Raw genomic sequence first — 24,027 nt, 5'->3', positions numbered from 1 at the left:
AAATTCAGATGAACGTCGTGACTTGAAATGGTTTGAATCGGTTGAAATTTGTGGAAGAAGAAGCGTTACAAAGCTTTTTTTGAATGGGATTTAATAGGGATGGGAATTTTAACGTGGAATATTTCGGAAAATTTGAATGTTACGGAAAATTGAAGAGGTTTCCAATCGTGTCATAATAAATCTGAATAAATTGAAATTTGAACGGTTTGAATCGGTTGAAGTATGCTGAAGTTACAGGACTTTGAAAAACGCGGCGGAAAAATAATAATAATAAAAAAAATAAAGAATTTTGGTAGTAGAAGAACAAAGGGTTTGAATGCTTTCAGCATTCACACCCAATAATGATGGTTGTTATGAATATAGTGAAGAAGGTGTCAGTGCATTTTTCCTTATTATCGAATTTTGCTTTTAGGCAAATGCCACGTTCATAAATGTAAATTTACAAAAATGATGATTGTTTCCTCTCACAACAAAAACGTGAATTTTCCGTGACACTTGTGTTTCTTTTGTTTTTATTTATTTATTTATTTTTTTACTTTATTTATTTTATGTTAGCGTTGTCTTAGTTTCATTGCCTTTTTCCATCTGATCTTGCCAGTTTGTATTTTCATTGATTCATCTCTTTTTGTGTGATGATGCTGGTGCTGACGACGTATGTGACGACAGTTTGAAATAAAGGAGGAAAAACAAACATGCAAAACAATTGTGGAGTAAACTGTCATGATTTATTGGTGATAATATCCCTTCACTTTATATTTCTTTGGAAAATGTTTTGTTTTGCTTCACTGAATATGACAGGAATCTCTGCTTACAGTTCTATATAATTACTTTAGCTTTTTTTTAAATCAAATTTTATATTCACAATTCAAATTCATAAACAAAAAGACAAACCTTTTAGAGCTAACTGCCCATATCAAACAATACATTTATTCTATATTTTAATGTACATACAAAAAGCTGTAAAAACGTGTAATCATTATAAGCTTTACAAGATATTTATTTAGATTTTTATTTTGTATCTTTTCTATTACAGCCAATAGTCTCCCTGGCATCTTTATTATTGTAGACCTGAGTGTCATTCACAAGGTGTTGTGAACGTGCTGTAAAGGCTTGTTGGTAAAATAAAAAAAAAAAAACACTCAACACATTACGTTTATACATCAATTTAAAGTCAGAAAGCGAAATTCATTTTTATGGATTTTATAAAAAATGTGCTGAATCCCTATTATTTATTGTGTAATGCTGACATTAATTCTGCTACCACACTTAAGATTTCAACCTGTCTCAGTTGATATGCATTTTAAATGTGTAATTACATTATGGGAGTTGCCTGGTCAAGGTTGCACGCAGAAAATAGTGTAGACAAAACAGATACTTGTAATCAAACATTGAGAGATTATCATGGATCATACAAATAACTAAGGAAAATATAAAATTCATAAATATCAGTAGTCAAGGTACCATCATGATAAGATGTCCCCAAAAACATAATAATGGAATAAAATCACATTAACATATGTAAGTGAAAATGAGCATCATGTTAATTCTGTTTGATGGCTCTTTTCACAGCAGACATTTAGACTGTCAGAGCAGGAAAAGCAGGTGTTACTTCAGTAATAACATTAACGATGGATCTGTTCTATTCAAATGTCTCAGTAAACAATGGCAGTGTCAGTGAGCCAGCATGCACAACACCACGATCCTGAAACTGCAGCAGCTATGTCAGTGAAACTGCTTCAAATGTGTCATGTATTTAACAGAATTAAAGGCAATACTCCACAAAAAGACTCATGTTCATTATTAAATAACTCATTTCTTTATTACTCATAAAATATACAGCAATCTCAGTACTGAAAGAACTCACTGGAGCATTGAATTCACAGTCATAATTTCTATATACACGCTAGTTTCATCCCTCTTCAAGAAAAAGCAACGAAAAGAAAAAGAAATCTTTTCCGTTCTAAATGAAGCTAGCAAATGTATTTTACATATTTCCAGTTAAAATGATTCAACAGACAGAAAAATGGAAAAAGCTTTGAATCATGGTAGGATCAAGTGGTTTCTTTTTTTGAAGTTAAAGCAAGCAAAACCTGTCAACAAACACTGACTAATATAAGAGCAGAAAATATCATTCAAACAGAAGAAAATCAAACGCTTGTCATCATGTCATTGGTTTACAGTGTTTCTTCTCACAAAGCTGAGCCTCAGATACCTCAATACTGGATCAGTGCTTCTTAGAAATGTCTCATTACTTACCTAGTGCGCAGCTGCCTCTACAAACCCATCTTTTCTCAGTAACTAATGAAGGCACAAAATGAACACATAAATAGGAACCGAAAGTACACAAATAATTTATTCTCGAAAGACTAAACCGCAATGGACAGGTCAATATACAAAGGTAAGGTAGATCAACTTAAAAATAACCTGGTGCACATATCAAATGTTTTTTTTTTTTAATTACTCAGGTCAGTAAATCTGTATTTTTTTCTACAGGATAAGGAGTTTAAGACATGAACATGGGTATATTAAAATTTTGATCTCAAAAAATAAATGATTTTCCCCCTGTATGACTACAGACTTGAAGGACAAGTGCATTCTGACGGATGTAGTGTGCGGATATCGACTCGCTCTTAACTCAAGAAATTTCAAAAATGAAAACTGGCTCCTTCCCACCCCCCCTGCTAACCAATAAACCCAAAAAATTCTCATCAGATCTCACGTACACAGTTAAAACTGGGTTAAAATGCATCCATGTCTTTTGGTCCCTGTCGGTTTAGCTCTCTGTGAAGTGCTACCATCCCTCTTCAGCATCTTATTGCTGCACAAAAGTCGCTGTCTGCCCAACAACTACAGTTTTTAGCACTCGAGAAGTCAGTGTTGGTAAAGCAGCGGTTACTGAGGTTCAGTATCAGCTGAAGGACACCTGGTGCTGGATGAGGTCGGGATGAGTGTGGGCCAGCCTGCTTCACCTCCTCCCTCTCTTGCTCTCTGGTGGTGGGTGTAGGGGGGGCTCTTAAGGCTCCTGCAGGGGGCTTTTCTCTTCTTCTGCCCTCCCAAGCTGGCGGTGGGTGATTTTTAAGACACAGTGTGTGTGTTTATGCATTTATCGCCTCCTCATATCTCTCAGTACGTCTCTGAATCCGAGTCATTGAGCTCCTCGTCCTTGTAGAAGCCGTCGTGATGGCTAATGTTGTTGAAGCTGCAGTAGGAGCTGTGTTCGCCACGCAGCACAGGCAGGCTGTCGAAGGTGACGCTCTTGGAGGGGCTGGTGGTGTAGTGGTTAATGGCACTGAAAGGGATGGTGGGTGCCGGGGTGCAGGGGGACACAGGCATCATGGTGGCCAGGATGAGGGCGAGGCAGTCTGCCACATCTTTGTTGGGGGCACAAGCCAAGGCGGGTGTGTAACCTGTAACAGTGACAGTGCAGTATTACGTAAGCAGTGGTATTACATCTGTTAAACAATTACGCAATGGTTAACAAGACAAACAATGTACTTGTGCAGTAGCACTACAACTAACAATTTTCATTATAGGTTAATCTGCCAGCCATTGTCTGATTAATAGTTTGGTCAATCAAAATTAAAATAGTGACAAATGTCTTTAAAATCATTTAAAACAACTAACTGATTAATCAAGAAAATGATCAACAGAACAATCAATGATGAAAACAATCGATAGTTGCAGTCCTATAATTGAATATAAAAATAGTTGACTGAATGTTATCTCATTTACTTTACTTAAAATCATAAGAATTTCTCATTTAGCTGATCTGAAAGATCAGAATTTCCACCTGACCCAAGTATTTGATAATTAACTGGTTAATTAATTAACCCAATCAAATTCTGATTTACTTCCTCAGCTTATTCTGCATGTTTCCAAAATTATCGTGGCAAATAGTATTTAAAAAGTACATATAAAAGAAAAATAATACTGTGAATTTACCGTTTTCATCAACTGCAAGTACGCTGGCTCCCTTTGCAAGCAGCTCTTGCACCACCACAGTTAAACCATTTCTTGCAGCCACATGGAGAGGCCTAAAAAAGAAAGATGAAAACATGGATGCACTGACAGGCAAGTCAATATTTTACAAATTGTCTCTACATTAATAATTCAAATCTCCACAGTAATCCACCAACGCTAGCACTCCATTCATTCACTCCAGACTTGACACTAATGTAATCCAAGTGATACATACGTCTGTAAGGCGGCGTTAGTGGCATTTATGAGGTTTCGGTCTGTAATCTTCTCCAATATCAACAAGGCACTGGTTTCGTGTCCCTGTAGAAAACAGTTACAGTACGATGAGTATTCAAAACAACCTGTAAATAAACATTATAGAATTTTAACATATTCTCTCAAGAACATACTGTATATTTGCGGCTGTAGCATGTAAGAACAGCGCCACCTTTTGGTGATACAAACCTTACTGCAGGCAAGATGAAGTGCAGTGTTCTTCACAGCATCCTGCAGAGTGAGATCTGCTTTCGCACTGCTTACCAACAGTTCTGAACAGTGAGACGGTGAAACACGGAAAAACAAATTTAATTCAGTAGAGCTCTCATTATTACATCCCTCAGTGATGGTGGTTTAAGTAGAGGATCATTCATACCAACAGCATTGGTCTGTCCATTTTCAGCTGCCATCATGAGTGGGGTCTTCCCTGCGGCATCGACACTGTTGACCTGAGCATTGTGGCTCAGCAGCAGCTGGAGACACTCGACATGGTCGGTGAAGGCTGCTGCATGTAGCGGGGTCCTGCAAAAATAACAGAAAAAGTAAATCTCAATCTTCTCCTCAACAAATAAAACAACAACAAAACATTTGATAAATATTCATCTCCTTTCAGTGCAGAAATGGCCAGTGATGCTAACCAAGTATGAGCTAAAACCAGTTAGGAGTTAAAGCTCCAGTAGGCAACACTGTTTTGGTATAATTGAGAAAAAAATCCATTAAAACCTTTCAGGATATTGTAAATCAGGTGTTCTGAGTGAGAACTAGACTTCTGCTGCTCCTCTGTGGCTCCGTTTTCAGCATTTAGAGAATCTGCCCCGTGACGGTAGACTTGAACCAATAACAGATCTCTTAGGACCTGGGGGACTCCTCCTACTAGTGCAGCTGTGCATGCACGTTCCCTTGATGAGACCATGAGTCAATGACAGAAACTACTGCAGGTAAAGTCGCTTTAAAACGGCATTATAATAAAGAGAAGAGAGCCTAATGAGCAACATGCTCAGTTCGCCTTCAGTTGTGTTCAATCACATGTATCGCGGAGGTTTGCTGAGTGCCGAAAGGACCAAGCGGCGCCGACAGCTGCTCAGACCCAGGGAGCTCTGCTGATTGGCGCTTCTGGAGCAAAAAAAACAAAGAGAGCCGCTGTGATGCCGGCTACTTTACTAGCAGGAGAGGAGCTCAGAGTGTTTGTTTCAAACTTTTGTGATTAAAAAGAGAATTCATCTTCAGTCCTGCTTCAACCTTCTGTAGCAACAATGAGGAAATCATGGAGCTGTGGACAGGCCAGATTTATTTTTACTCCTGTCTCTCAGTCCCTCTGCAGCAGTGATTCACAAAACAAATATGGATGTGCTGACTGGCCAGATAAGTTATAAGTTTTTTAAACTTTTTGGATTAAAAAGTGGATTTATCTTCATGTTTGCTCGTAAACCTGTGAGCAGCAGCATCATGTAGAAGCTGACCGCGCTGTTTACAGGGTGAGTGAATTGTGAATTGTCTGAGTCAATTGCAGACACTGTGCCTTTGTACTGACATTTTTGGCCATGTCAAACCGTGTTGCCCCTGAGTTGCAATTTCATGGCCGCTTATATCGTGGCAAGTCATGCCTGACATGAACCGTGAGCCCGTCTCGCCTCCAAGTGGGCTGCAGTCAAATTGCACTAACCACAGCCCAACGGGGGCGAGCCTCCTCTCTGTCCCCCTCCAACAAGTGAATGTTGTGACACTGAGCTCGTGTGTGCAGGAGAGCAGAGAGACAGATGGTTTGAAAAGTCTCTTTATGTGCAGCTCTCAGTACTTCTGTATCTTCTCACTGAATCTTTATGTTTTTAAATGTAGTTTCTCTTATCTGTCTGTTTTTTTTTACTGTCAGGTGTCTACTTTATTACACACAGTTGATCTCTGTCAGTTAGCTCATTAGGCTAATGTAACTGTAACAAAGTGATTTAGCTAGAAGTTCAAGACTGAACTAAAATATCTCACATCTGAACGATTGTCAGAAATCGCAGAAGTTGTACATTTAGGAGAGATTTTACTTGAAGAATTTACTTTATTGTGTTTGGAATTTGAAAAAGTGCACAGTTTGCATTAGTTTTTACTGGTTGGTTTTGTTTTGTAGTTTTGTTACAGTGTGATCAAATCAATTTAATCCCATTTAAAAGTGAGTCTGAAGTCAATTACACTACAGTGACATTTTAAGACTTTATAACGCCTAAAAATTCAGACCATTGGACTTTAGACTTTTTAAGCCCACAGAAATTCTGTGCAATTATTGCTACAGCTGTCTGAGTGTATACCTGTTTTTACTGTCTTTGGCGTTGACAATGGCAGGGCCCAGAGTGTCAATCAGCATCTCAGCAGCACCTTCGTTGTCATGGATCCTACAGAAGAGAAAAGAGCACAATTAATTAATCTGTCAGAGGATCTGTCCTTACATGCCTTGATCGAAACAGAAGAGAGCACGAGATCTTACACAGCACAGTGGAGGGGGCTGAAAGAATTGCCTTCGGCCTTGTGAAAAACCTCTTGCTCCAGCAAAACCTCCACACATGTATCGTGACCTGCAGGAAAGAAAGCATTAACCACATGACCATTCATCTCAAGGTACTCACAGTCAGGGCTCTCTTAAAGCATTTGTCCTCATCAGCACGTGTAAAAATTAAGCCTTTGGGTGCACAAGGAAACTGCATGAAAGACTTGCATCAAGAACAAGCATTAAAAATAAAGTTGCCCATGCCATCTTAAATCTACACTTACTCCTTCTTATTGTTCTGGCAGCTAGCCAGTATGTAAGTGCATACATTATTAAAGTAAGATGTACATCTCCATTACTAAATTTATCGTTTTTTAAGAGGTCTTCAAACCCTCATATCTGTACCATTGTAGCAGGCCCAGTGTAGTGGGGTGTAGCCTTGGTTGTCTGTTAAGACAGGGAGTGTTTCCACTGATTGGGCAGCATGCAGCAGGCCTCCCAGTACCCCAATGTGTCCACACGCTGCAGCCAGGTGGACTGGCGTGCGCCCTTTACAGTCTCGCACCAGGAAGTTGGCGCTGTGCTGAAGCAAGGCCTCCACACATTCTTCGTGGCCGGTAACCGCCTGCAGTCAGAGAACAGAAGATGTTAGTGTTTTTGCTGCTGACTGATCATATCATGAATAATTATGCTTTCCAAATGGTTTGATGAGAGCTGACCAATGATTTGGTGTTTATTTCTTCCATAGACAAATAAACAGGACTGCACTACAATACACATGGTATTTGTCCAAAAGTTTATCTTGACCTCTCCAGTATGGTGACCGTGCAGATGCATAGCGTCAAAACACAGCAATGGCCAATGAGGTACAATCATGGCAGCAAAGATAACAAAAGCAGAGATTTATTCATCTTCTATTGTGTCTAACCTCAATGGATCATAACATATCAGGTATGGAAATACTGTGCAGACAACAAAGGCCAAAATGTGGCCTAGGTAAGCCTTGTTTTTAGCATAGCATTTGATGATAATTTGAGGCCTCTACCAGCTGGTGAAAAAGCTGGAGGAGGAGTTAGCAGTCAGTAAAAAACAAAGTAGTCAAAAGCAAAATGCTCTGAGAAAAAATGACAGTGTTTCCGGTTCATCTGAATTTCAAAAACTCTTTGAGCACTTTGTTAAAAAAGGGGCCAATGCGGTTCATTCACAATCAGCAATCAATCACTTGAAAAAAAAGAAAAGATTGGGGCAATCCTAATATTTGTATATTCACAACATGATTGGCAACATCTCAAACATACAAATCACCACACTGAAAAATGTGAATGGTGAACCTAAATCTAGTTAAAGTATATTTCAGTAGGAAAAAGATCACTATAAAAAATATCACAGTCAAAATTAGGATACGAGTATAAAAAAAAACTGTCCAGTAGTGCATATATGGCATGTGTCACTGTATGTAAGAATAGAAAGATCTCCTTACTCCTCTATGTAGGGCTGTCCTGCCCCACTTATCTTTGGCTTCTACATTGGCTCCCTTATTTAGCAGAGAGTACACACAATCTGTGTGTCCACTCAGGACTGACAGCATCAGGGGGGTTCTAAGAGAAAATAAACAATAAAGTCAGCAATTACTTTAGAACGTCAGTGGGCAAAAAAAAATATTAACCACAAACAAATTTTACTTACTGTCCATTCCCGTCTTGAATGTCTACTGCACTTTGAAGATCAGCATTTCCAATGAGCAACCGCAAACATTCTGAATGACCATTAGTAGCTGCAAGCAAAGAGTAAACATGACATTAGTATAATCACAAACTTTATTTATACAGTGACTTTGAAAACATGTTAGAAAGTGCATTAGAAGGGAAAAACTAAATTCAAACAAATTCCCACCGCAATTAAATAAAAGCAGCAAATAAAATAGAATAAAATACTTTTTTTTTTTCTATTTAACTGTATACAGGAGCCACAAGCTCTGAGTCCATACCTGCAGCATGGATGGGGGTTCGCTTTAAGGTGAAGTCTTTGACCAGGATGGAGGCTCCCTGGTTGATTAGGACATCCACACACTCTACATGGCCCTTAAAGGCAGCCAGGTCTAAGGGTGTGCGCCCTTGACTGTTTCTAACATCCAGATCCAGCAGAGACTGCACCAGGACCTCCATAGCGTGATGGTGACCGTGGTATGCCTGAAAGATTAATGCGTCAGGAATATATTAAGATTGAAGATAATGCCATAATAAGGATAATAGGATAAAGATAATACTCATTACTCACAGCAAGGTGCAGGGGGCTGACGGGGGCTCTGACATCGGAGTCATTCAGGATGTCTGTCCCTGAGGTTTCCATTAGCTGTACAAAGTAGAGCACAGGTTAGAACCTGCTTAATATATAATCACTACAGTTATGGTAGAACAGACATAAAAACTCAACAAAATTATAATCACACTTTGGCTCCTATCTTTCATGAACTGCGGTAAAGATCTAAGACTTCTTCTGTGCACATAAAAAATGTTTATCTCAAAATTTGCTCACAAATTTGGTAAAATCTGTGTTTGTGAGCATGTCATCCACGTGACAGGTGCAACTCTAAAATGTGCAGTTTGATCTTGGAAAAAGACTTATGAGGCACTGGTCTATGGCTTTTTCACACTCGGCTACAGGTATATTTTTACCCCAAGAGGGCAAAGTCCTGGCCTGCCCCACCCCACCTCTGATCGTCTTACCCTGACATTCTTACCCTAACTCTAACCACACTCCTCATGCCTAAAGCCTAACCAACTCAAACAAAACAAAGGCAATGAGTACAAGCCAATCTGTGGCTTATGCTACGTCCGAGAGAATGTCAGAGGTCAGAATTTCCCGGTTGAAATTTCCGACCTCAAAACTTTACAGGTGCACAATATCAAAAGTAAGCAAATAACATGGCTGACTGTTTTTGTTTTTGTAATTGAGGAGTTTCTTGGGCTAGTGCACACTCAAGTGACCCTTCAACAGTGCAGCCTCTTTGCATAAATGACACAGTAACATTGGTACCAGTAACAGTAGTAGTTCACAGTAGGACCTCCAATTTTGAGTGGTGTTCCACTGTGCTTTTTGTAGCAGGAGGTTGGAAACCTTCCAACTCTAAGTTGTCTGAAATGAAGCATTCATGATGCTATTTAATCAGCATCTTGATATACCACACCTGTCAGTTGGATGGATTATCTTGGTAAAGGAGAAGTGCTCATTAACAGGGATTAGAAAAAAATTGTGAACAAAATTTCACAGAAATAAACCTTTTGTGTGCATAAAAGAAGTCTTAGATCTTTTACTTCAACTAAAAAATGGGAACAAAAACAGAAGTGTTGCATTTATATTTTTGTTGAGTGTAGATTGCGGCTTACTCTGAAGGCAAAACTCAGAACAAAAATCCACAGAGTCTGAATGATCAAAGTGTTTATGTCTATATATTGCTTGTTCCTTCTTTCTGACGATTGTTTTATAAAACCTGACAAAGCTCTCTTTTAGAGTGGAAATTCGCTGGGAGCTATCAGTTTCAGTTTGTTTTCTGATTCAGCACAACAGATGTGTTTTTGGATGCGTGTGCCCCACACTCTGTTTTATTGATTTTACCTACATAAAAACAGTCCAAACATACACAAGGGAGAAAAGTACAAATTCAACTCACCACATCTAGAGGTGTTTCACTTGCAATCTGTAAAAGAAAGAGGTAGAGACAGCATTGGATTTAACATCATGACAATACAGTAATATGGCAATTTTGTTTGTTGTGTTGTGTGCTCTGAAGTGAAGTTCTCACCAGCTCCAGACAGAGGCGATGTCCGTACGCCGAGGCGTAGTGCACAGCATTGTAGCCCTGATTGTCCCGGATCCCTGGATTTGCATCATTTCGCAGTAAATATTCCAGGCACCTGCAGACACAACAAAGAGGCTCTAGTCAAGGAAACAGCATTGTCTCTCAAGTCTTCAGTTGTTACAAAGCATAACCAAACTGAGTTCATATCCATGAAACCTCTGAAAAACAACCCTCCTCCCACATATTCATCATCATCCTTTAAGAAACTGGACTTTCTATTTATTACTCACTTTCCATCTGTGTCAGAGGCAGCGGCATAGTGGAGAGGTGTGCAGCCCCGCTCGTCTAGGTCATTGACGCTGGCCCCAGAGCCCACCAGAGCAAACAGGCACTGGTAGTTACAGTTGGCAGCAGCATAGTGCAGAGGGGTCCTGGAAAAGCAAACAGAGCTCAGTTCCCTGTTCATGTTTGACCAAGAAACTAAGAGAGCACTAAGTCTCCAAATCATCCATAATTAAATGCTACAAACCTGCCAAAGCTGTCCTTTCTATTAAAGTCTGCCCCCGTGTTGAGGAGAAGATTGAGACATTCCAGGTTTCTGAGGGGTTAGGGAGATTTATAAGATGATGCACTGACAAATATAATCATTTTTTCAATAGGTCATGAACTGCTTTTTAACACCTGAATCAACAATAAACATACTGTTCAGCAGTCTTGTACTCACCCTCCAGCAGCTGCAGCATGTAAACAGGTCCTTCCGAAGTCATCAGGAGTATCAATATCAAATCCTGCACCAGAGTGAAAGATTATGAATAAGATGCTGCATACTGTACATGAAGTACAGACCAGATGTTGTGCAGTTTTAAAATTTTGGGTATCAAAAGCCCCATTTCCACCCAAAGTACCCAGAGATTTTAGTCCCAGGAACTACTTTTCAATAAACTAAACAGTTCCCTCAGCTAGCTCTGTGTTTGAACCACAGTCTACAGACCTGGTAAGACAAGGAAAATTAGTCCACTTATGGAAGTGGCAGCTGTTTTTACATGTCATTTTTGCCCACTACTATACAGCAATATTAAGTCATATATAGGTATGATTATTTGTGTGACACTGAATAAACAGTATGTCCATTTGTCCATTTGTTGTGTGCTTTCTTGTGTAACTCCATATTGATGTGTCAAAGCACAATGAACAAAAAAACAAACTGGTTTGCAGCTCCAGACTTTTCAAAATTGTGCCCGAAATAAAATGCTATGAGTGCATGACCAATCAGACTTTAGACCCTGGTGGTGGAAATGCACTGAGTGACGAACCTTGTTGAAAATTTTAACTCATTACACTGCAGAATCTGAACCAAATATAAAACTTGTGTCATTTGATACTGTGAATAGTTAATTTAGTACTTGCTCACCTGAAGACAGGAGCTTTCGGCAGCAGTCAGAGAATCCACTGAGAGCAGCCAAATGTAACGGGAACATACCGTGAACCCCTCGTCTGAAAAAGACACAATCATGTTGATTTACCCAGAACTAAGGGTAGTTATCACTATTAATAGCACAGAATAATTGGTATCAGTTACATAACAGACACTGCATTAAACATTCAGCTCCTCCACGATGTGTTAAGTTGGAGCAGTTGCTGAAAAAGGACAGGAAGGCTCACTTACTTAGCTGTGTCAGCTCTGTTAGTGATGAGGGTGTTGATGAGCAGCTCGTGTCCGTATCGAGCTGCAATGTGCAGTGGTGTATTTCCGTTCTTATCTTCACAGTCAATCTCAGCACCTTCAGAAAACAAACTAAGCACTTAGTTGGTATTACATTGACAAGCAGTTTAGGGTTTTACAGTCCAGCATAAGAAATAGAGTCAGCTAAGCTGAAATTTTAGAGGAGCTCACCATTCTCAATGATTGCCTGAGACCTAGAAAATCTCCCGTGGATGGCTGTCATGTGGAGGGGAGTCTTACCATCTTTACTCTGGAGTGAAACAAAAACATGGTGGTGTCACAATGCAGATCTATGGCTTTCAGCTACATAGTGTATGCCCCAAACAACAGGCTAAAAAAGACTACAAAAAGTTACCAAACTGCATTTCTGAAATCTATCAACTGTAGATAAATAAAGGCATAATGATGTTTTACCTCTATTTCATTAATAACACAAACATTTGGAGTTACACACAAGCAACAAGTGTGACAACAAAAATCACAAAAAGCTCCAAGGCACTCTCTTTTAAAACAATTAAAATGCCTTTATTGTCATGGCATGGTCATAGAAGACCTTTAAGCAAACAAACTTCCCACAAGGAGTCAGAAAAACTCCCTGACGAAGGCTTGATGCCGAAAACGTGCTGTGAATTTTGTGTACTATCCAAAAAGCACCCTGAACAAACTCATTTTGAGTCCAGTAATTCATCTTATTGTAAGTTTTTTTTTATCTCAACAAGTGTGACTGTTTAAACACTGACTCTTGACCACAAAAAATAAGTTTTTGTTTTGACAGTTAATAGTACTGGTGTGATGTTAATGGGACGTAACTGTATCTGAGAAAGGAGTGCCAGTTATTACATAACATCTTTCCCAAATCACAACGAGTAATCTTTTTTCCAAGTAAGCTGAGTTAAAAAAAACAAGAGGAGACATTCTGGTTTTTACTCACCTTGATGTTGACATCAGCCCCGTTGCACACTAGTAGCTCCAGACAGAGTGCCCCGTGGCGTGAGGCGGCGGTAAAATGGAGTGGTGCAAAGCCCTTCTCGTTTACCTGGTTGACATTTGCTCCACACTCAATGAGCTCGTTCACCACCACGTCCTGCCCGTTGTAGCAGGCCACATGGAGTGGCGTGTTGCCGTACGCATTGGGCTCATTGATCTAAAGATGACAAGATGAACAGGGAGAAGTCATGACACCGCTGTTTTCACCATCAAGACAAAGTGGTATTATACCGTCACTCTTTAACACACAATATAAAAATCTATGGAGACCTTATCCAAAACATATGCAGTGCATCAGGACAGGTTTATGTGTCTTCTCTCCATAAGATGTAGCAGTGTCTAGAGTGTGAGGACAATAAGCTTGTGGGTGGAACTTACATCCACCCCCAGGTCCAGGAGGTATTTGACAACACTGATCATTCCACTGGAGGCTGCTGCATGTAGGGGGGTGTAAGATTTCTTATCTTTGCAGGCCACCTCGGCTCCATGAGATGCCAGCAGCTTCACCACTTCTATGTGTCCTGCAGACAAAAAGAGAATGATTTAATTACACAAATATGCTATCAAAATATCAACTATTTCATTTGGTTGTATCGGATCGTGATTACTCATTTTAACATTTAATTTTCAGTGCCTTTAAAAAATAATCCTGGACACTTTAATTGACCACAAGTTAAAAAAAATGCCTCAAGTTAGATAGAAAAGGAATAATGTGAAAAGTCTGCGAGGCTGATTCATTACCCATGTAAGCTGCCCAGTGGATTGCACGGCGGTCCCTCTTGTCAAAGGCATTGATGTTTGCTCCTCTAGAGAGCAGGAGCCTCACCATCTAACAGTAGATACAGAAAAAAAGAACAATCAGGAAATATGCAAAAAGATGCCGCAACCTCAACACTACTAAGTATGTTGCCTTTCAGTCATTGTGGCACCTCAAATAACCAATGTGTATACATGGATTTAATGCCTTAATACAAGGCACAATACACTGACTCTGTTTACTTGAATGAATTAGATGAGCCTCCACAAGACTAGAAAGTTTTTTAAATTTCTGAGCAAAAGGTGGGTTGAAATTTTTGATCTTTTGCGTCTCAATACAGGTACATCAATGGGACACTGAATAAGAAACTGTCAATTTCCACAGTGTACCTATTGCATGCTAGAGTCAATCAATAAGTTGTTATCAAGTTAAATGTAGGCTACAACTGCATGTCTTCACCTCAGTATTTGTTGCGTGATGTCTGAGTAGGTCGTCTGAACAGCTTTTATGCACTTGATTTGCATAAACAATTCATTAGACAAGACACTTCCTTTTTTAGGATCATTTGCATACGAGTATATCATTGTCAATATTCGTTTGCATATAAGCACATGGTTGGACAAGCGCCAACTGTGCACCTAGCATCCTGGAGTGTGTGACCAGAATTTATGACTGACAGCCTGCTGTATCTGACTTCATCCATGTGGGAAAAAAAATGAAAACATGTTAATTCTAAACAAGCTTTGACAGGTTCTTTGGAAAGCAGCTTTATTGTTTGTTGAGCTGCAGCTTCTCCCACTTCAGTTTGTCTCGGTGTTTGGATTTGTGCAACTGGCTCCCAAAACAGAGTGTTGATTTTTTATCACCCCATCAAAACTCTATACACCAATACCACAGAAGCTCAGCTTAGTTATTTGTCTGAAACAGAATGTAAGCACAGGCCACAGCATATGCCAAATGCTGTAAGTACAAAACCTTATTATAATTTGTTGTTAAAATATAAAATATTGTTTCACCTCACACTTCTTAAAACAGTCAAAAACATAACCATTGTTAAGTTGCTCTGTATTGCTACATTACATGTTACAATGCTCACTGTGTTTGGACATTTATGAGGGAAGTTTCAATACTTCCTCTCAGTAGGAGGAGAAGATGAGGAGCTTATACTAAAAGCCAGGTAACAGCCTGGTGCGATGGTTTGCTAACAAAACCTTTGTGTATGTGGTACATGTTCTCTAAAGAGAATACCTCTCAATATGAGTAGTACTAAAGAGGTTATACTTTTCAAACATAAAAAAGACAGACTGTACAGCACTGCCCCTTAAAGTTAGTACATATTTTGTTTCTTATATCAATAGATACTCGAAGCTACTGCTATTTCTATCTGTTACAGTACAACTAAATCAATACTTAAGACATTTAAAGCACTTCTTATGAGTACAGCACATAGCTGAATCAAACAATACTTTGGGCTTAATATTACCTCCAGATGCCCGCTGAAGGCTGCATGGTGCAGCGCAGTCCGGCCTGCTCTGTCTGACACATTCACATTGCTGAGCAGTGGGACGAGGGCTTCAGCACAGCGCACAGCTTTATTTGCTGCAGCAATGTGAAGCGGCGTCTGCCAGTTCTTGTCTCGAGCGTTCACATCTGCAGAGTGTTTCAGCAACACCTGGACGGCCTCCTGCAAGAGGTTGTCACATGTAGGTTTAAGTATAGTGCCATTAAGATTTGTGAAATGGTGTGAAACTGTGTGTGCTATCTGGAATCAGAGGAACACTGACATACCTCACTGCAGGAGGCCACAGCCCGGTGCAGAGGAGTGAGCCACTTGTTATCTTTGGCATTTACTCTGGCACCTACAAGTTAGAGGACATGAGCTGTTAGAGTGTGGAAGGTCATACATTAATAAATTCTGAGATGCATTGTGATCCTCTCTTGAAAAACTATAGATCGATGCAGAAAAGCCAATAATAATTTAAAACCCAGTTCTGAACATTGTGAACACCTGTAACAATCTTGTAATACTAGGCTGCACTTCCTTGAGGCTGAACCAATTGGTAGTAAATATATACATCAGATTTACTTTCCAAACTAGACTACTTCTTGAGTTTCGGTGGGGATGGCTGAGCATGAACAGCAGCAGATGGATGCAATCAGATCAGCAACCTCTGGCTTTAAAGCTGGTGTATGGAAGCATTTTGGCCTCTATGAAGGGAGGGGACCTAGACAAAAGCCACACCGTGTGCAACTGCATTTATAAGTTATATTTAAATTATGAATCATTACAAAAACACTCTGGTTTAAAAGTAGCAAGTTACAATTAGAAAAAATTAATCATCTACAGAAAATAAAAATTTACGTCCATCAAGATGCATCAATAACTGATTTATAATCACATTGTAGCCCTCTGAACCCCAACCCTACTCAATATGCCATCCTAAACACCTTGTCTGTTAAGGTTTTTTTTGGTGCATACCACCAGGCCTGAAAAAAATTATATGGGAAACACTGCAAGAGCAGACTGCAAAGGCAAATTCAGAGGTATTTTACAAGATTGAATGCAGATGCACAATCTGGCTACGTAGGCATGACAATGTTCTGAGTGTCACATTTGAAATATGTCATTATGCTCTCAGACAGATTAACATTGACAATTATTTACCATTCCCTTCAATACCAGGAGATCTCACTTTGTCAGGACCTCCATGTACAGCATAGTGATTCTTTTTTTTTTTTTTACGTGATTTCTTAAAGGTTTAAGTGGATGCAAATATCATAAAGAACAAAGAACGTTTTATGTAATGTATTTTATATACATTCATCCTCTTTTGAAAAACATACCTGAAAGAATCAGCAGCTCTATAATTTCTGCATCTCCAAGATAGGCAGCAGCATGCAATGGAGTTCGCTTCTCATTGTCCTGTAAAAAGTGAACAGAAAGACATTAGTAGAAACAAAACATATTAACCATCTTTATTTTTAATACAGTGTCTGATACAGTCCTGGTCTGTCGTGACATTAAAATCACAGATTACTACGTGCTTATTTACAATGCGGAAAAAAGACAAATAACCATTATATGTTAACAGACACTCAGTCCCCATTCATGGCTTCAAAAAAAAAAAAAAAAAAAAAGTGGGTTTAACAGAACTCCAGTAACTTGAAAAGGCTTCCGCTGAAACTCATGCAAGTACAAACCAGCCTTATTTTGAAACAAACACCCCCACCGCACAGTAATGGTGAGGAATGCAATAAAATAAGCAGAGCCAGATCATGCCATGGGAACCGTAAAAAGAAACTATGTGCTTTTTGCACTGTGCAACTATCAACTGAAAGAGTTATATGAGGCCGTTCAAGGACAATGATACATTAGAGGTTTTAAATTCAGTGTTGTGGGGATGTTTTTTTTTAAAAGATACAGAAATAATATGTGGAAACAGATGCAGAGTTTAGTGAGAGTCTGTTGGGATTACCTGTGCATTCACATCCTCTTTTTTGAATATGAGCGAGCGTACTTCATCTGGGTCCACATTGAAAATAGCTTTCAGCAAAGCAGGCTGTAAAAGAAAGGAGACTGTGTCAAAAAACAACTCATTTTCAAGGCTTTTCTGGCTGACATGCAACACTATCTTAGACTTTCTCCACCTTATTAGTGGAAAACCTCACTTCTAAGACTTCAAACATCAACAGTATAAACCAAATCTATGAAAAGAACAATCATTCAGACCTTGAAGGACTTAGGCCTAGACCTTAGAGAGACTTCAGGATCCTCGTCATCAAGCACCACAATACACACGCGACTCATTTGCTCAGAGATTACACAATCATGTTGACAGTAATCTGATAAAAAGTCCCTAAATATTCTTCTTTGAAGTCCTCTAAAAAGGCACAGACTGAAGCATAGCAGATGCTATAGTTGTGAGGAAGAGGCAGGCTGGTTCAGGCATTCAAATGTACATTTATTAATAAAAAGATGATTCCACAAAGTAGAGGATGATGGAAGCAGACTGTCAGGATTGATACAAGTGCTGAGCAGCCACTTCCTAATTCCATTCACTGTTTACAGTCTGCAGTCAAGCAAAACAACATCTATCCCATGGCACAGAGAGAAATATCACAATGAATCTCTGAATGAATACAAGACAGGTCCAGCATTATGCTCCAAATGACTGATCTCCTGTCCATCTTCCCATTTTTCTCCAGACATATTTTAAAGTTCACACAACAGAGACAGGAAAAATGACAATGTCCACAGCTGACCACATCCAGCATGACAACAGGTGGCAAGGTTGATAAAAGTCAAAGTTTCTCAAATAAAACTGGAGTAAACGTGAAAATTGTAGAAGTTCTTTAAAAAGTCGGAGTCCTATGAATCATGCCATTCCTGTCCTGGCTTCTTAAAGAGTAGTTAAGTTGGCCCCTCCCTTCTTGGGGGTGTATACACAGGCAAAGTGCTGCTGTGTGAACTTGGGCTGTGAACTTTCTTTTTTTCCATTTTGCACAAAACAAAAACCAGTGCTTTTAAGAAATGTAACTCAAAACATAAAATATTCAATGCAATATTTACCCTTGTGGAGGCAGCTGAAGTTATGCATTGTGACACTCTTTGCCAACAATTCCTCAAAACAAATTCATCTTTTGCCCAATTTCAATGTCTTTGAATAGTGAGCTGGAACTGAGAACACAGTGTTCCAACACAGAAGACATAAAAGTTGACAGAGCAACATGTAGCTGCCCAAATCTTCACAACAACATATCAGCATTATGACAACCTCAAGTGATAACTTCAATATCAGGCAGCAACTGCAAACATTTCTACTTCTGACAACCAGCTAATATAAATCACTCACTTGTTGGTAAAACATGATTTTGCCAAACCATAAATGACAGGTTTGAATTGCAAAGGCAGTCAATTTAGCATAACCACTTTCTCATTCATGTCAGAAAGCCTAATCTGACAAAAAGCACCAACCAGCCAGCGGACTGTCACTACGCCCGTGCTCGTTTTTATTCTACAATACAGTTTGTCAAATGTTTACTTGTGATTTTTTTGTCATTAACTAGTTTACGTCTCTGACTTATCCAAATGATGTGGTTAACACACCTATCAACAGTCACAAACTGCATAATTAAGTGTGCTAAATAGACATTCATGTATCAGGTTTGCCAGCCAAACACTGCTGCACTCCCCTATCTGATCCACCATAACACCAGCAGAGAGCCTTTGATCAGGCAGTTTTCCACTGCCTGTGGGAGGAGGCTGGCATGGATGGGGAGAACAGTGAGGGCAGGGGATCCCTTCCAGAGGCTGCAACTGGTTACCCATGAAAGACCCAGATGGAACATTCCTGGCTTCCACAAAAACTTAACTCTTCCCTGACTTCAGTCAAATTTACAAAACAAATTAACATGGGCTTACAGTTGCAACAAACCAAAGTTAAAAGTTTTTCCCACAAGTAATAGTTGTGAAATTTGGTGATACTCAAATGCTGTGTGTCAGCTGAGCTATTATCATGTGAGCAATCATAACCTTTGAATGGGCGATGTGCGCCAATGTATCCAAAACAAAACATAAGATGAAAGAGCGGGGGGTCCTCTTACAAAAAGTGCAAAGAGTCAGCAGGTTTTAAAATCACCTGCTGTAATGTTTGCATTGTATTATCTTGTATTGCCTTTATCTGCCATAAATGCCATAGCTGCAGAGTAACCAAGTGAGCAGCCTATCTTTCTGCATAAAGTGCATACAGTCAGAATGATGTATCATGCAGAGCACATTTGTTCATTAAGACTTCATCCCTCATTTAACCCACCAGGCTTTCCAGCTAGCTAATTAGCTAATGCGCAGCCATGTAGCTTATAAGACTACATGTGCAAAAGATATGGCAGAGACTGAGCCACATGCTTTACAAAACATATCAATAAGAATAAGCCATCCTGCTTCCCAATATGTTTCACATTGTTATCAGTGTCATTCAAATAGTTATCTAAGCTTTATAAATGATGAGCAATACACTTTCACCTTTAGTTGACAGAAATAGCTTATACTGTATGACCTGTGTGCAACAAAACTCTGGATTTAACAAATCCAACAGTCAAACATTGTAGGCACTACTGTTTTTTAAAGAAAAAAAATATATGAACAATTTGCTACAGATAATAAGGTATACATGATAGCAAGATCATTCCCTGTAACATGTATCAAAACAACAAATAAGATAAGCTATTCCTTCCCACAAATTTGAGCCACATGATGCATTTCAGCAGTCAGATTGATGCTCAATAAGTATTTTGAATAAGCAAGACAAAGACCATCAAGGGACAAAGTAGCTTACAGTCACTTTTCAAAAACATTGCACAATCCTCTCTTTCAGTAATTATAATGCCCATGAATATCTGCAGGGGACAACCATGATTGGAGCTGCTGGGGATAAATTCAGGGTAACAAGCAGGCACTTGTGCTCCTTACACATTTTCGTTTACACCATTTCAGTGAAAAGGAAGGACAAATCTGCATTTTGTTGTTTTCAGTTCTCCAGTCCTGCACGACTGGTGTAAGAGATTTTCTATGCTTCTCTGGCTGCAAGACTGTGCACCTCCTCTCCTCATACAAGCCAGCCTAGTTAATACCATCACCATGGAGACAGCTCTTTGGCAACTCCATCGGCTCACATGAGGCCAGGTACACGATCATTCAAGCACACACAGAATGAAATGCACACATGCAAGTACATATGTTACAAGAATAGCAGGCATGACCAAAACACATAGCGCTAAAATGATAACAGTAAGCTATTCTCAGTTTTACAAGTAGGTGGCAAGTGTTTTATATAAATAGAGCTCATGTCTGATACTGTCACATTCAGTCACATCATATATTTATCCTAAGCATTACACAGCAGTTTACATGCATGTATATGATTCACATAGCACCAATAAATATATTTTGGGAAATAAGTGCTTCTTAAATAGCTAATAGTTCACTTTCAGGATCTACAATGTAGAGCTGGGCAATGTATCAATATTATAACCATATTGTTACATTGAGACTGGATATTGTCTAGGATCTTGGATATCATTATACCATGCTATGAAATAAGCATTGGCTTTTCCTGGTTTTAAAGGCTGCATTACAGTAAAGTGATGTTATTTCCTGAACTTAAGAGACGGTTTTAGCTGTTCTATCTAGTGGCTGTCGCCCACTTAGTCATTATGTCACCATTACTGATAATTATTTATTAAAACTCTCATAGTGTTGATATTTTGTGACAGCACCAATAACAATCTCTGCAATATCATCACAATATCGATCAAGATATTTGGTCCGAAATATTGTGACATTTGATTTTGTCCTTATCACCCAACTCTACTGCCAGTGTTTTGCTATTATTTATGTTGTTTTGGGATTATTATTACTGTTGTATTAATGTGTATGTTGCATTTTACTGGTGCATATGTTTAAGGTTGTTAATTTCCACGAATTAATACAATATTTGGTAGCTTCACCTACAGCAATGCATCATATTCTACAGGGCAATCATATATTTGCATTATTTGAAATTTTATTTTATGTTATTTCAAAGAAAATGTGTATATCAATTTATATAGTATATCATGGCACAGCTTAAAAATATTAAGGTATTATTCATAAGCCGTATCGCCCAGCCCTACTACAAGGGGGAAAACACCTAATGCTTTTGATCAAGAACAAAACTTTACAATAACAGTATTATGAGCCTACTTTAGAAAATAAACATGGAGAAAATCAAGAAACTGAACGGGGCACAAAGCCCTCTGGTAGATCCCCACTTTCACAACACAACAGTAGTATTCAAACGAAATTAAACATTTATGTAGGGTGAACTGGTGCATAAAAGCTACATCATTATTTATGTGTTCAACTACATGATACCCAGTCTTAAAGCTACCGTAAAACCTCAGCAGCTGAGGTAGCTAACATTAACATGTCACAAACGTCCAGTTGTCACAGTAACGTCACAATCAACAGATCGCTTTGGTTACGCTAATCATCTCACACTAACGATATATTACATCGATTTTTGTCAGTATTATTATATCATACAATCAACTGGAATCGTCAACTCAAGCCCAGTAATATGTTGTTTAGTCACAACATACTAACTAGTCAGTTCCGTACTGAGTAGCTTGTAGCATTTCCCGGAGGCTCTGGCTAATTGCTGGGAATAAACACAGTATCATTAGCTGGCTACAACTCAACAACCGCTTGAGCATGTGTCCCAATGTAAATGTGATGCTCTTATTATCGCCAAAAACAGGACTCCAAATGTGATTTACCCAGCAGTAATACATATAACCTTCACTTGTTTAGTTATCATTTGACATATAGCCTCGAAACGCGTTGAGAAACGCGTAAGGAAATGCTTCCGTTTCGGAGAATAGCTGGAGAAACTCGAATTACATTCCCCTGGCGAATGTTAAAATTGGGAAAGCTAACCTAAGCTAGCTAACATTAGCCAGACAACAGTAGCTTCAACTTAGGTCCGCTTTTGGCACAGCGATCACTTACCTGGTCTCGAATTTTGAGAACCACCATATTTCTGGGATTTTAATTGTTCTCATGCAGATTCATAAATGTGTATTTGTCTCCTTGCGAACAGCAGTGTTTGATCTTGGTAGCTCTCCCGCTGGTCTGCTGCTGGAGGCCTTGCGTGACGCTAGCTTAGCTGTCTTGCTAGCTTCCTAACCTGATGGCATGGAAGAAGCAGAGGAGTAGCGGAAACTCCATAACATTGCCGCCACCATACTTCGCCTCCCAAAAAGATGTGATTCAATTGGCCAAACACACTGTACGTCCTACCAAGGACGTTAGTGATTGGTTTTTGCTGACAGCGCTCTGTGGCAGACGCACTGTGTTGAATATTGCATTGCTGTCTCGTACTATAATTAAAATACACAGATAGTTTGTAACCAACGATTTTAAGTATTTATCCAGTATGCAATTAATTGACATTATATAACTGAGGTCTTTTGGATAAATATATCGAGCGGTGGTGGGTTAGCGTTTGGTCGGTTTTACGCAAACAGCTGCTCATTATTCTATTTACGCAACGTGACTCATCCTGAAGTTTCACAAAAAACTAAAACCATGCTACCAATGGCCGCAGAGCCACTCTAGTACAGCTAGTGCGAACACATTGTTATATTAATACCAGTATGCGCTCAGTAGCAGCAGTTTCTGCGGATTGACCGTCACTGACTCATTCTTCTCCAAGTAGGTAACCGTAACACCGACACAAACCTATCCTAAATAATTAGTAGCCCCGTGGAAATCAGTAAATACGTTTTGCAGTTTTATGCAGATGATGCCAGACTAGGAAATAATAATCTTAAAGATACAAACTTTTACACCTGTTACACTACCGCCATTACTGTAGTGAAAAAAATCAAATCTAAATGGAAAAAGACTATTTGCCTGTAGTAGTGGAATGGAACTAAATGCATTTCTTCAACACAAATTTAAGGTACTTGTATTGTACTTGAGTATTTCCACTCTATGCAACTTTGTACTTCCACTCTACTACATCTCAGAGGCAAATATTGTACTTTTTGATCCAGCACGTTTGTCTGCCAGCTTTAGTTACTAGTTATTTTTCAGATGACACTTTTTAAATAATTTTCCTGTCCTGTGAAAATCACGTGTCCAAATTTGGTGATTTTGATTGTGAATGTTTCTGAGTAACAGAAGGATTAAGTGTTAAAAGTTAAGTGTTAACACTACATTACCAGAAAGCTGAAAACTGTGGGTTATTTGAGCTCATGAAAAGTTTACTTTTTTGACATAAATACAAACATATGATAATCTTAGAGAATATGATGCACTGCTGTAGATTAAACAAGCCAACAGTATATGAAGTAGTTAAAATCAGCCACAGGAGTAAAATGTAAGATACACATTAAAGCAGCATCAACATTAAACATAATAGTAAAACACTGACAGGGATCATTTTGCTGAAGAATGAGTACTTTTACTTTTGACACTCCAACTACATTTTTCTGATAATTCTTGCATAGCTTTA

General features: G+C 39.0%; 1 protein-coding gene across 1 annotated transcript; it reads right to left on the bottom strand.

Annotated features, from left to right (window-relative positions):
- Window positions 1-1,793: 1,793 nt before the first annotated feature.
- ankrd28b (ankyrin repeat domain 28b) lies at window positions 1,794-22,745 on the bottom strand. The gene is made up of 28 exons (XM_084726512.1): window positions 22,518-22,745; window positions 17,446-17,529; window positions 16,814-16,892; window positions 15,758-15,828; window positions 15,453-15,653; window positions 13,954-14,041; window positions 13,591-13,733; window positions 13,157-13,369; window positions 12,397-12,475; window positions 12,169-12,283; window positions 11,914-11,996; window positions 11,227-11,290; window positions 11,032-11,100; window positions 10,793-10,933; window positions 10,506-10,617; window positions 10,374-10,400; window positions 8,981-9,055; window positions 8,691-8,892; window positions 8,390-8,477; window positions 8,184-8,301; window positions 7,109-7,328; window positions 6,704-6,791; window positions 6,528-6,611; window positions 4,610-4,755; window positions 4,423-4,505; window positions 4,196-4,278; window positions 3,943-4,034; window positions 1,794-3,407 (listed from the first exon to the last, which is right to left on the bottom strand). The coding sequence occupies exons 1-28, from the start codon at window positions 22,542-22,544 to the stop codon at window positions 3,124-3,126; spliced, it is 3,159 nt and encodes a 1,052-aa protein (XP_084582638.1). The 5' UTR covers window positions 22,545-22,745; the 3' UTR covers window positions 1,794-3,123.
- Between the last annotated feature and the right edge of the window lie 1,282 nt (window positions 22,746-24,027).

This window comes from Lutjanus erythropterus, chromosome 9, assembly GCF_056507025.1.
Source record: "Lutjanus erythropterus isolate fLutEry1 chromosome 9, fLutEry1.hap2, whole genome shotgun sequence".
NCBI lineage: Eukaryota > Metazoa > Chordata > Actinopteri > Lutjaniformes > Lutjanidae > Lutjanus > Lutjanus erythropterus.
This window is presented reverse-complemented; position numbering and strand designations above follow the sequence as displayed.